The sequence below is a fragment of the Rhinolophus hipposideros genome, assembly GCF_964194185.1.
Source record: "Rhinolophus hipposideros genome assembly, chromosome: 16".
Lineage (NCBI taxonomy): Eukaryota > Metazoa > Chordata > Mammalia > Chiroptera > Rhinolophidae > Rhinolophus > Rhinolophus hipposideros.
In genome coordinates, this window is record NC_138062.1 from 59,799,438 (window position 1) to 59,810,677 (window position 11,240).

At 53.8% G+C, this 11,240-nt stretch overlaps 1 protein-coding gene across 1 annotated transcript; it reads right to left on the reverse strand.

Moving 5' to 3' along the window:
- Positions 1 to 405: 405 nt before the first annotated feature.
- On the reverse strand, positions 406 to 2,687 carry GADD45B (growth arrest and DNA damage inducible beta). The gene is made up of 4 exons (XM_081076977.1): positions 2,405 to 2,687; positions 2,215 to 2,316; positions 1,624 to 1,846; positions 406 to 1,384 (listed from the first exon to the last, which is right to left on the reverse strand). Exons 1-4 carry the CDS (start codon positions 2,446 to 2,448, stop codon positions 1,271 to 1,273), a joined length of 483 nt encoding a protein of 160 aa, XP_080933103.1. The 5' UTR covers positions 2,449 to 2,687; the 3' UTR covers positions 406 to 1,270.
- Between the last annotated feature and the right edge of the window lie 8,553 nt (positions 2,688 to 11,240).

An 11,240-nucleotide genomic window follows, 5' to 3' on the forward strand; every position in this document is an offset into this window, starting at 1 on the left:
TTCGGTTTAGAGGCAAAACACTGTAACGTGCCAAGCCCAGCTGGGCCAGGAGCAAGACTTCCTGGGGTATTTTTCTGCTGGTTGATTTTAGTTTGGGAAAAGAAAAAAAAAAATTTTTTTCTTTAGTGCAGTGAAGAGGCCCATCCTGGGAAGGAGAAGGCCTGGGTACGGGGTGGGGGGGGGTGGGGTGAGGAGGGCTCCTTGGGGGATCCCCAGAGGAACTTCCTGCAAGGCCCAAGCCCTCGCTGTGTGGTCGCACGTGCCCCCTTGACCTCTCTGGACCTTGGGCTGCGGTGGTGGCTGAGCAGGCAGGGGCTGCAGCCAGCCCCGGGGAGGGTGCGTCTGTATGTGCCCAGAGCTTGGGGTTGGCTCCAGCACAGCCAGTAACAGCAGTGGCACGGCGGCCAGGTTTCGTAATAAACCGGTCTTTTAATTGCTACAGGGAAGGAGGAGGGAAAAGAAAAAAAAAAAGAGGCAAAGATTTGTTGGACTTGGGTGGCGCCGGCTGCACAGAGAAGAGGCACTGTGTTTGCGAAGGAGCCTGGAGCTGCTAACAGGGACTTAAGTAACATTTCCTGGTGAGCCTGCAGGAGGGGGGCGGGCCAGGGCGGCTGGAGTGGGGGGGGGGCAGGGTCCTGGTCCCTCTATGAGGCCGCGTGCACACACAAGAACCCAGAAGCTTTAGAAGTTTATTACAAGGCCATCCTCATAGAAGTAAAAATAGATGTATTTGTAAGCTTCCCCTCTCAGTGGTTCAAGTCACAGTGCAAGTAACAAAATATTGTCTATTTAGTTTGCAAACTGGGAGTTCATGGGTGCAGAGCAACAGCAGCCCCAGTTCCCAAGTCCCAAAGTTTAGTCCTGGTGAGGGTCTGCAACCCTCATCATCCAAGGCCTGCGCGCAGATGTCAGCTCCAACCTCAAGAAGGGTGGGGGAATGCCATCAATCTCACCCCACTACTGAAGCGTGGAGTCCAGGCCTTCCCCCACTGCAGCTTCTGCTCTGTCACAAGGCCTGAGCTCCAGGGTCCCCTCTCCTGCCGGCCTGGGTCCCCCTCTCCTCTTCTCGCCGTGGCCGCCCACTGGCGCTGCTCCAGGCTCACCGCCCTGGGGGTGGCCGCGCACTCCCCTCTCCTTGTCTCCAATGATTCTGCCCCCGATGGTCTCATGGGTTAGGTTGTTTTGGGGGGTTGTTCTGGGGGGAGGGGGTCAAATATTTATTTATTTATTTTTGGCAGCAACTCCACCGGTTCTGATGCTGGCAGGCGTCTCAGCGCTCCTGGAGGGAGATGTAGGGGACCCACTGGTTGTTCCCCCGGCTCTCTTCACAGTAACTGGCTACCTCCACCAGGCCGTGGCTCTTCCAGGCATCTGTGTGAGGGTTCTGTGGGATGGGAAAAAGATGAGGTTCAGAGGCAGCCCCAGGAGTGGCCTCTTTCTCCCAGGGCCCCTGTGGGGAAAACAGGCTGGTTCAAAATAGCTTACAGGGTGACGAGGCCCCTGTGTGGCTGCCCACGGGACATGCCAATCATGGCTGAGGGCTGAGCTGGTGCAGGACTTTGTTGACAAACACCAGTCCAGGTGCCCAAGCGGGGCGGGGCAGACCCAGGAGGCCCAGCTCACCGTGACCAGGAGGCAGTGCAGGTCCCGGGCCTCGGTGGTGCCCTGGGTTTCGGCGGGCTCGCCCAGCAGCTGCGCCAGGCGTTGCATGCCTGACACCCGCACGATGTTGATGTCATTGTCGCAGCAGAAGGACTGGATGAGTGTGAAGTGGATCTGCAGAGCAATGTCGTCCTCTTCCTCCTCGTCGATGGCCAAGAGGCACAGGACCACGCTGTCAGGGTCCCTGAGGGAAGACAGAGGAAGGGAACCGGTCAGCTGGGGTCCTGGGGAGGGGCCACCGTGCACGTGGAAGTTTGCAAAAACAGAAACCGCAGGTGTGCAAGCAGCTGGCAGGGTGGGAGGGGGTGAGAAGACCACGGTTCAAAGTATTGGGGGGTAAGGTAGAAGCATAATAAAGGAAGTGCTTGCAAACGATGCAGCGTCAGGATACTGCAGCCCCTCAACCCCCCAAAATAGCAGAGAGGCCCTCCATCCACAAAGGGGACATTTGGGGAAGTCCCAGGCCCATGCAAGAGAGGGCTGCAGCAGGAAGCCTGCAAAGCTGAGTGGGGTCCCCACCCGCGCCCAGCCCTCGGACGGGGTCTGACTCACACATTCATCAGCTTGGCCGACTCGTACACCCCCACGGTGAGGCGGTCCTGGCGCTGCGCGGCCACCAGCAGCTCCTCCACCGCGGCGCTCACCATCTGCATCCTGGGGCAGGGAAGAGGAGGGGTCAACGCCCGGCCGGTCACTCAGCGCTCGGATCCCCTCCCGGCACGCCCGACCTCAGGCTACTTACTTCTGCGCCGCGTTGTCGCACGCCACCAGCTCTTCCAGTGTCATGTTGCAGTTATAATCCACAGTGGAAAGCAGCCCCACGACAGTCCCAAGGAGAAAATGGAAAATCCGAAGCAGGAGAGCCCAAAACCTTCCCAAAGAGCTTGAGCGCTCGTCCCAGATCTTCGGATGGCAGCGAAATCCTCCCCCAAATAGGCGGAAAAAGACTGCAAAGTTCTCAGCAAGAATAATCCAGGTGGCAACAAAGGAAACAGTCGAGCTACCGGCTTCAGCGATCTAAACCCGCATCCCTGGGCGCCGCCTTTTATAAACTGGAAAATAGGGCGTGTCTTCTGCGGCCGTCCTCCCCGCCCATTGGCGAACCCACAAGGCGATTGGTCGGCGTCGGGGCGCCGCGCGGGGGCGTCCCACGTGGGGGCGAGAGCCGGGAGGAGGGTGCGGGGGGAGCCAGAGTGCCAGAAAAGAAAAAAAAAAGGAGAAGTTTTTTTCCTGATTTCCCGGCAGCCGCGCCGCGTTTCGGGGCGCGCGCGGGATTTCCAGCGCGCGAGGCGTACCGGACTTTCGGGGACGGGGGGCGCTGGAATCCCCTCCCAGTCCCTGGAGAGTCCCGGGCCCGCGAGTTTCCCAGATTCTGCTGGGGGCTTGCACGGGGTGGGGGCCTGGTTTGCAGCCTGACCCCTCCCAAGGTGGTGATGGTGAGGGTCTCCCCTGCATGCAGGACCCTAGACATTGGGTGACTAAATTTCTGCGCCCCTACCTGTCTAATGGGCATGCAACTCCGGCTTTCTCGGGTTACGGGGAGCGTTAAAAGCATAAGGTGTACACAAGTAAGCGTTTAATAAACGGTGGTGGTCGCCGGAGGCCACCTCGAGGTCCCCAATGTTGGGGGCTGCGAATGTCGGCCTGTTTCCCCACCTGTCCTATGAGAATGTATACTAGCCTCACTAGATTGCAGGGAACATGACATAAAATAAGGGGTACACAGTAAGCACTCAATAAATGTCATCTAGTGGTCGCGAGAGGCCATCTCGAGGTCCCCAGCAGCAGGGGCTGCAAAACCCTAGGAGCCCTAAGGACAAGCCCGATGCCCCCTCCCCACCAGCTTTGAGTTTCAGGGTGGGGTGCGCGTGGGAGGCGCAGGTGGCTGGGCTTCAGCCAGCTGTGCGCCCCCTGCCGGCGCCTCTCCTGCCACCATTTGTACCTGGACACCTGGTCTGAGAGAAATCAAGGAAATGGTTCATGTTTGTGCCGCACGCTGCCACCTCGGGTCCCCTTGCAATGACGGTCGTCACTTTTATTTCCTCCGTCCAGGGTAGGAGCTGATATGTACTGAGCGCGTACTATATATGTACCAGCCTTCCTGTATCATGGTTCATTTAATCTCTAAGGACCCGGGAAGCCACACTTATCTGCATGATGTAAAAGGGCAAACTGAGGTTTGGTGAGGTCGCTACTCTCCCGAGCCACCAGCTACTTGGAGCCACACGTGTGCGCCAGGAACAGCCGCACGCAGGGTCGGCGGCCAGTCTCACAGTCTCACGCGAAGGTAGTTCACGAGCTAGGCGGGCAGGCCCGCGTGGGACTGTCCCCCACGGCCGATTGGGGGCTCTCAGGTGACTCACAGCTGCGTCCTTTCCCCCGCTACGCCTGGGGTCTTGCCTCAGCCCCACCGCTCGGTTCCCCAGGCACCCGGCCTGCGGACTCGCTGACGCATCGCACCGCCTCCGCGCCTCCCACCTTCGGGGCGCGAAATGTCCCAGGCGCTGAGAGGCGCGGCGGCCCCACCTGGTGGCCGAACGGTGTCTCTGCGGCTGCAGCGCCGGAAGGAACGACCGGCAGGGATGGTGCGGTGAGGAGGGCTGGAACTTGGGTAACAGTTGCAATATTTGATATGCACAATATTTTACAGATACAACATGTATTTAATAATATCCAAATGCAATAGTTTTTAAAAATCAAAATTTATGCAAAACCCCATCCACGATGAAAAGAAGCTGAAGACTTTAAATGTAGACAGGATCCAACAGGGCGAGGACTAGGAGAGGCCCTGGGAGGTGAGCTGCACCGGTGCAGAGTGAGATCCTGTTTATTTACAATTTTGATTTTTTTCTTCATCGTGGATTTTTGTGTTGATTTTAATTTTTTTAAAATACTGCATGAAGATATTCACCTTGATTGAGTTTTTTTGGTGCCTCCTTAGGTTTTGCTCCTGAGGCCAATGCCTCCCTTGCCCTGAGCCCATCCCTGAGGATGTCCCTGTCTGCCCCAAGGAGAGGTGACACATCTACCAGGGTGAGGGGACCCAGAACCACCCCCATGAGAGAATGTGTGAGGCAGGGACTTCCCCGGTCAGGAAAGTGGTGGGTATATTCATACCCACCTTGCAAATGAGAATCCATAAACGTACTTACTTTGTTATCAATGTTGCATTGCATTGAAAATACAAATAAGAACAAACATTCATGGAGCGCTTATTACATGCTGAGTATTTTGTAAGCAGTTTTTCCCTCAATGGAGTAGCACTGGTGTCACTATTCCAGGTTACAGAGGAAGGACTTGAGACTCAGGAAGACAGTGTTACTGCTTCAAGGGCACAGAGCTGGAGTTCCCTGAGGATATTCCCAGATACTGTAGATATTCCAAGGTTAGGACAGGATGTTTGGAGTCTAGAAGGAAAGAGCTGAGGAGAATGCAGGTCAGGGAAGTCAGAGTAGGGGAGGACAAAGCAAAATGAGCCCTGAAGGATGAGTATTTGTTTTCCTGGTAAAGATAGGAAACGGACTGCCACGCAGAGGACCCAGCGCAGACAGAAGCGTGGCCTCTCAGGGCGAGGCTGTCATCACTGGTGCAGAGGACAGACCTGGACACATACTCTTTGAGGCACTGCTTTGCCCTCCTTGGCTGAGGAGAGCGTTCACATTTTTGGCACAAATTTTAAGAGGCGCCAAAAAACTCAGTATCAAGATAAATAATCTTTTTTCCTCCCATGTTTTAAAATCAAGATTTAATTCACAGATCCTAAAATTCGCCCTTTTAGAGTTCAGTGGGGTTTGGTATAATCACAAGTTTGTTCAACTGTCACCACTCCTCCAGGATGAGATAAATAATATTTTTAATGCAATAGTTTAAATCAAAACACGCGTCACAACACCCAGACGAATGGAATGTTAACGTTTCCCACCAAGGCACGGTCAGTGCCAACACCACACAAGCCTTAGGAGTCCAGCTGAAAGGGAAAATCAGTATGACTGATCCTGTCTTGATTTCAAATTGTGAAACTGTCTCCAGCATGACATTTTTCTATTGCATGTGTTTTAACTTTTTTTAAATGTTGCATTAAGTTATGATTTTTCATCATGACTGAGTTTTTGCCTCACTTTAGTCCCAGCCCTGCTTCTTGGGACCCTGTTTTTAAACCCCAGCCCCGCACAAGCAAACTTGGGAGGCAGGGGGTAGGTATTCCCAATGGACAGAGGGGGAAACCAAGTCTCCAGAAGGGTAGGGAGTCAGTCTGCCTGGGAGGAAGGTGAGTCCTACGTTCCCTCCCAGCATGGTGGCTGGAATTCAGGAGGGTTATGAGTCCAGGGCTGGGGAGGGACATTGAGAAATGTGAGTGCAAAGTTAAGGCTCCTATATTGTGGGAGACGTCATGGGCTGGATGTTTGTGTCCCCCCCAAATCCATATGTTGAAACCCTCCCCCGCAGTGGGATGGTATTAGGAGGTGGGGCACTTGGATGGTGATAAAGGTTAGATGAGGTCTCCACCATGGGATCCGTGTCCTTACAAGGAGAGGAAGAGAGAACAGAGTCTCTGTCCACTGTGTGAGGACACAGCACTCAGGTGGCCGTCTGTAAGCCAGGAAGGGGGTCTCACCAGGAACTGACCCTGTCAGCACCTTGATTGTAGACTTCTAGCTTCCAGAACTTCGAGAAATAAATGTCTGTTGTTTAAGCTGCCCAGTCTATGGCATTTTGGTATGGCAGCCCGAGCACACTACAGAAGGAGGTGTGTGAGGGGCTGGGGTGAAAAAAATGGGGGGGCAGACAGATCCCCCCAAACAGCACATGGGAGGGATAGAGGTGACCAAGAAGATTTCTGACTGCCTGGGTTTGAATTCCATCTTCCCTTCTGACCAGCCATGTGAGCTTGGGCATTATCCCACCTCCATCGCCGTGCCTCAGTTTCCCCCTTGCAAATGGAAATCGTAGCATTGTCTAGGATTGTTCTGGGCACAAAATAAGTTCATTCTGATATCCACTTTAGAAGACACTGGTCGTGCGACCTCTAAATGGGGGCTGTTATCTAACGCTCAAACAGTACAGGCCTACTAGGTGCTGATTTGGCACTGGGTGGGGTGATCAGGGTGGGCTTCTCTGAGGAGGTGACCTTTGAACAGAGACCTGAGTGACATGAAGAAGCCAGGCTTGGGAAGCTGTGAAGGGCAGTGTTCCAGGTACTGCATGTGCAAAGGTTTTGAAGTGGGACAGCAGCCGGCATATTTGAGGAGTCCCCAGGAGGCCCAGGTGGCGGAGCAGAGTGAGTGAGGGGACCGTGGGGAGATGAGGTCAGGAAGTCCTGGGTGGCTGCGGGCAGGGGTCTGGATTTACTCCTGGATGTGCCAGGAAGGAATTGTGAAGTCTGAAGCAGGGGGAGGACTGGCCTCTGACATCATGTTTGTTTTGTTTTGCAGAGACGAACAAGATGTGATTCCTGTCCCCAAGGAATCACGGTGGAGGCAAGTCGCCTGAACTTTGAGATGTTGGTAAGATAGGGTGGGCTTGGAGGAGGTGGGGATGAAGGTATCGGAGAAGGCAAGAGCTAAGGTGGGGAGGCCAGAGACCACATACATTGGAGACAATGAGGGGAGCTCGGCTGTGAGTCAGGCTGGCCTGGTTCAAATCTCACGTCCCTTGCTCACAAGCTGTGTGTCCTTGAGTTGGTGACTTAACCTCTCTGAAACTCCCTCTTGATGTGGAGAGAACCAGGTTGTCCAAAGGATGTCCAAAAATCATAAACAATGACCTAGACTGGGCGTGGCATTGAGAAAGTGCTCCGTATACCTTCTGTATTGTAGTTAGCTTGAAAGCCACCCCTTCCCTCCCTGGATGCTGGTGTCCACCTCAGCTGGCTTTCTCTGCAGCGCCCAAAGGGCCCCTTCCAGAACCTGTCTCACCACGTGTGTCCTCTGCTCACAGTCCAAAGACAAACATCACCAGAAACCCTCTCTATTGTTCTTAGACTGTACCAGGCACGTCCTCCCTCCAGCCCTCTTCTTTGCTGGTTCCCCCCCACCCCTGGATTCCCTTGCCCACCCCATGTCATCTTGCCTCTGTCCCTCCTTTTGTCAGGCTTCCTGGGCCACCCACTGTATGTTTCACACACCCCCACCCCACACATTTCATACCCCCACCCCCGTTTTTCTTCTTAGCACCGAATACCACCTAACATACTACCTATTCAACTTATTCACCAGAGCTGTTATCTGCACCCCTCACTGCGACATCAGCTTTGCCACGCGGAGTTTTGGTCTGTTTTGCTCAGCGTGGTGTTCCTGGTACACAAGTACGTACCAATAAATGTGTGCTGGTTGAATGACTGAATGAGTCCCCAACGTCACTCTGAGGGTCTTGGCATTATTTTAAAAGGATACACTTTTTTTTGAAAAATGAAAAAGCATGATTTTTCTGTGAATATACGATGAACATGTGTCAAAGATTGTATTAACAAGAACAGCAGAGAGATGTCACCCACCGGTTCAAAGCACTCAAAGAACCACACATTTCTAGGCAATCAGGATGAGGAAATAAATCTGCTTAGTAGGTGCAAATTGATAGAGGGCAGACCCCAACTTTCCGTCAGATAATTTGTTTCTCTGGACACATGGAGTTTAGCCACTTGTACGGTTTGAGAGCACAATTCCTGTCAGACTGGCCTGGCTTCAGACGTCAGCTCACTCCCCAGGGCCACGCTCACTTTACGCCAGCTGGCTGCAAATCCAGGGGTCCCTACGATTACCCTGGGGCAACTCAGAATGCAGGAAAGTGCTCGATTTGCAATTATAGTGTCTGAGTCTCCTGGGGCAGCCACAAACAAGCCCCACACCCTGCAGGGATGAAAACAACAGGAATTTGTTCTCTCCTATTTCTGGAGGCTAGACATCCAGAATCAAGATGTCGGTGGGGCTGGTTCCCTCTAGAGACTGAAGACCATGTGCCACCTGCCCCCCCCTACAGAGGGCAACCACTCTGTTGACTTCCGGGATAACCATGTCCCCACTTTTCTTTCAATTATATCACATTTGGGAGCACCCCTAAATAACACAGCTAGTTTGGTCGGGTTTTGAATGTTATAAAAACGGCAGGGGCCTGTAGGTATGCTTCTACACTTTGCCTTTTTGTACGATCCTATGTTGGGGAGGTCATCCTGTGGATGGGTGTTGCTGGGTTGCATTCCTTTTTACTGCTGTGTAATATTCCACTGTGTGAATATACACAAGGGTATCGGTCTATATTTACCAATGGATATTCGGATTGTTTTCAGTTTTTGTTTCCCTATTACAACAAACAATGAAACTTTCAAAACCCAAACCAGATCCTCTTATGTGCTAAGGACAAGAGATAGCCTATGGAGAGCAGCCAGCAGGGGCCCGAGGCACTCAGCTACAGCCTCTAAGAACCCAAACCCTTCCACTAACTGCATGGGTGAGCTTGGAAGTGAGTCCTTAACTATAGTTTTGTGAAGCCGGGAGGCAGACCACCCAGCTGAACTGCTCCCAGATTCCTGACCCACAGAAATGGGTAAGAAATGTGAGTTGCTTTAAGCCACTATATATGTTGAGGCTAGGTTTTATGCAGCAATAGATAATTAATACGCTGATGTTATATTACATATTTATTTCCTTCTTTAATATGTCTCCGCCCACTGGAAGTTCTCATTCAGTGCCATGTCCACTGTGCCTAGAACATGACTTTGTACTGGCTGGTCCCTTCCCCTAAAAGGCTTTCTCCCCACACGTTCACCTGGCTCATCCCCGAGTCTCTCTAAGTCCTCGCTCAAATGTCACATTCTCTAAGAGACGCACCCTATATAAGAATGCAGCCCCCTACCTCACATGCTCCCAAGCCCCTTTACCCTGCTTTCTTTCTCCACACTTACTAACTTCCAATATACCCTATCATTTACTTACTTGTTCACTTCATTTGTTTCCTGTCCCCCTACTCTGGCGAAAAGCAGGGACCTTTGTTTTAGTCATTGAGGCAGACCCAGTGACAGACACACGGAGGTGCTCAACCAATATTTATTGACTTCATCATTCCATTCTCCCACTTAACAAAAAGCTATTCCCATAAGCTCCTGCACTCGACCTACCTCCAAAATCAGTTGGGATTACAGGGTTCCATCCCCAGATTCCTGAATTCCGATCCTAGATTCCAGGTCTAGCCTCCAGGCTCTGGAATCTAGGTTCCAGAATCTTCCCCAGGCTCTGGAATCCGGGAGTTCAGGTCCATGCGCCAGAATCGGGGATCCCAGATCCAGGCTTCTCAATCAGCCTCCACCGCTCCCCTAATCCAGGCTCTGGAATCCGAGATCCCTAGATCCAGGCTCCGGAATTCAGGATCCAGGCCGGAAGCCAGCAGCTGCTGATGCGCAGAGGTTTTGGAAAATGTGGCGCCAAACTCCCGCGCCGAGTCGGGGCGGCGGCGCCGGGTGTGGGGGTGGGAGACAGGGAAGGACGGGGGACGCAGAGCTCGCGGGGCTGGACAGTCCCAGGCTCGCCGGCTCCTCGCCCACCGCTGGCACCCTATACCCACAAAGCAGACAGCAGTTGGCCATTAACTTTCTAGCGCCCTGGGGTCAGAGGGTCCCAGGTTCGAATCCCGCCCCCGCCAAGCCCCTGCTGGGGTCTCGGGACAGTTCCCGTAAATCCCTGTGTGCCTCAGTTTCCCGCCCTAGAAATGGGCTCGAAAACCCATTTCCCGGAGACAGCGCCCCGTGTCGTGCCTGGAGAGCTCGCGGAGTGGACACGCCAGCTTGGCCGGGTGCCCCACACCTCTGGCTCCCGGCAAGGGGCGGGCTACGCCGAAGTTGACACCGCCCCGCCCGTTCAGCGCCAAAGTTTGAAAATTGCTAGTACCTCCCAAACTGCGCGCGGGGAGCGGGAGCCCCGGCCCCACCCACGGGAAGCGCAGGGCTTTCTGGGACTTGGAGTCCAGCCCCCGGGGTGGGGGGTCTTGCGGAGGGCGGGGTGCTCCGAGCACCCTGAGGCCCCGGCTAGTGCTGAGAGATCCGGGCAGGGAATGGGGGCCAGACTTCAATTCACTGAGGGGAAGACTGAGGCCCGACCCTAAATACAGGAGAGGAACAGTATCCTGACGGGGAGCGGGGGACAGCACGGGCAAAGACCCGGAGGCGATTGGATGTCCAAGTGCCAAGAGGGGCCAAGGCAGTGGGGGGCAGGCGGCGGGTGGGACCTGCCGGGCCTTGAATGACAGGCGAGTGGGGATCAGGTTTGGTGGTCAGTTGGAGCTTTGATGGGGAGTGGGTTGAGCTACGTGGGGGGGCGGTGGAGGGTAGGAAAAGTGACCCTATTTCACCCCCAAACCTCAATCATTTTTCTCCCCTCCTGCGCTGCCTCCTGTAATATCACTTATTCATGTTTTGATTTAAACACCCACGTTTTGCCCCTTGTCTTAATATTTTATATTCCTGCCAGTCGGAGGGAAAGAAAACAGTAGGAGATCCACAAACACAAGGTAACTTTCAAAGAGAGAGCACAGTCACAGTTTAGCCAGGGACTCCGTGCTGCTTGGGTTCTAGGGATCAGCCCTGTGTTTCT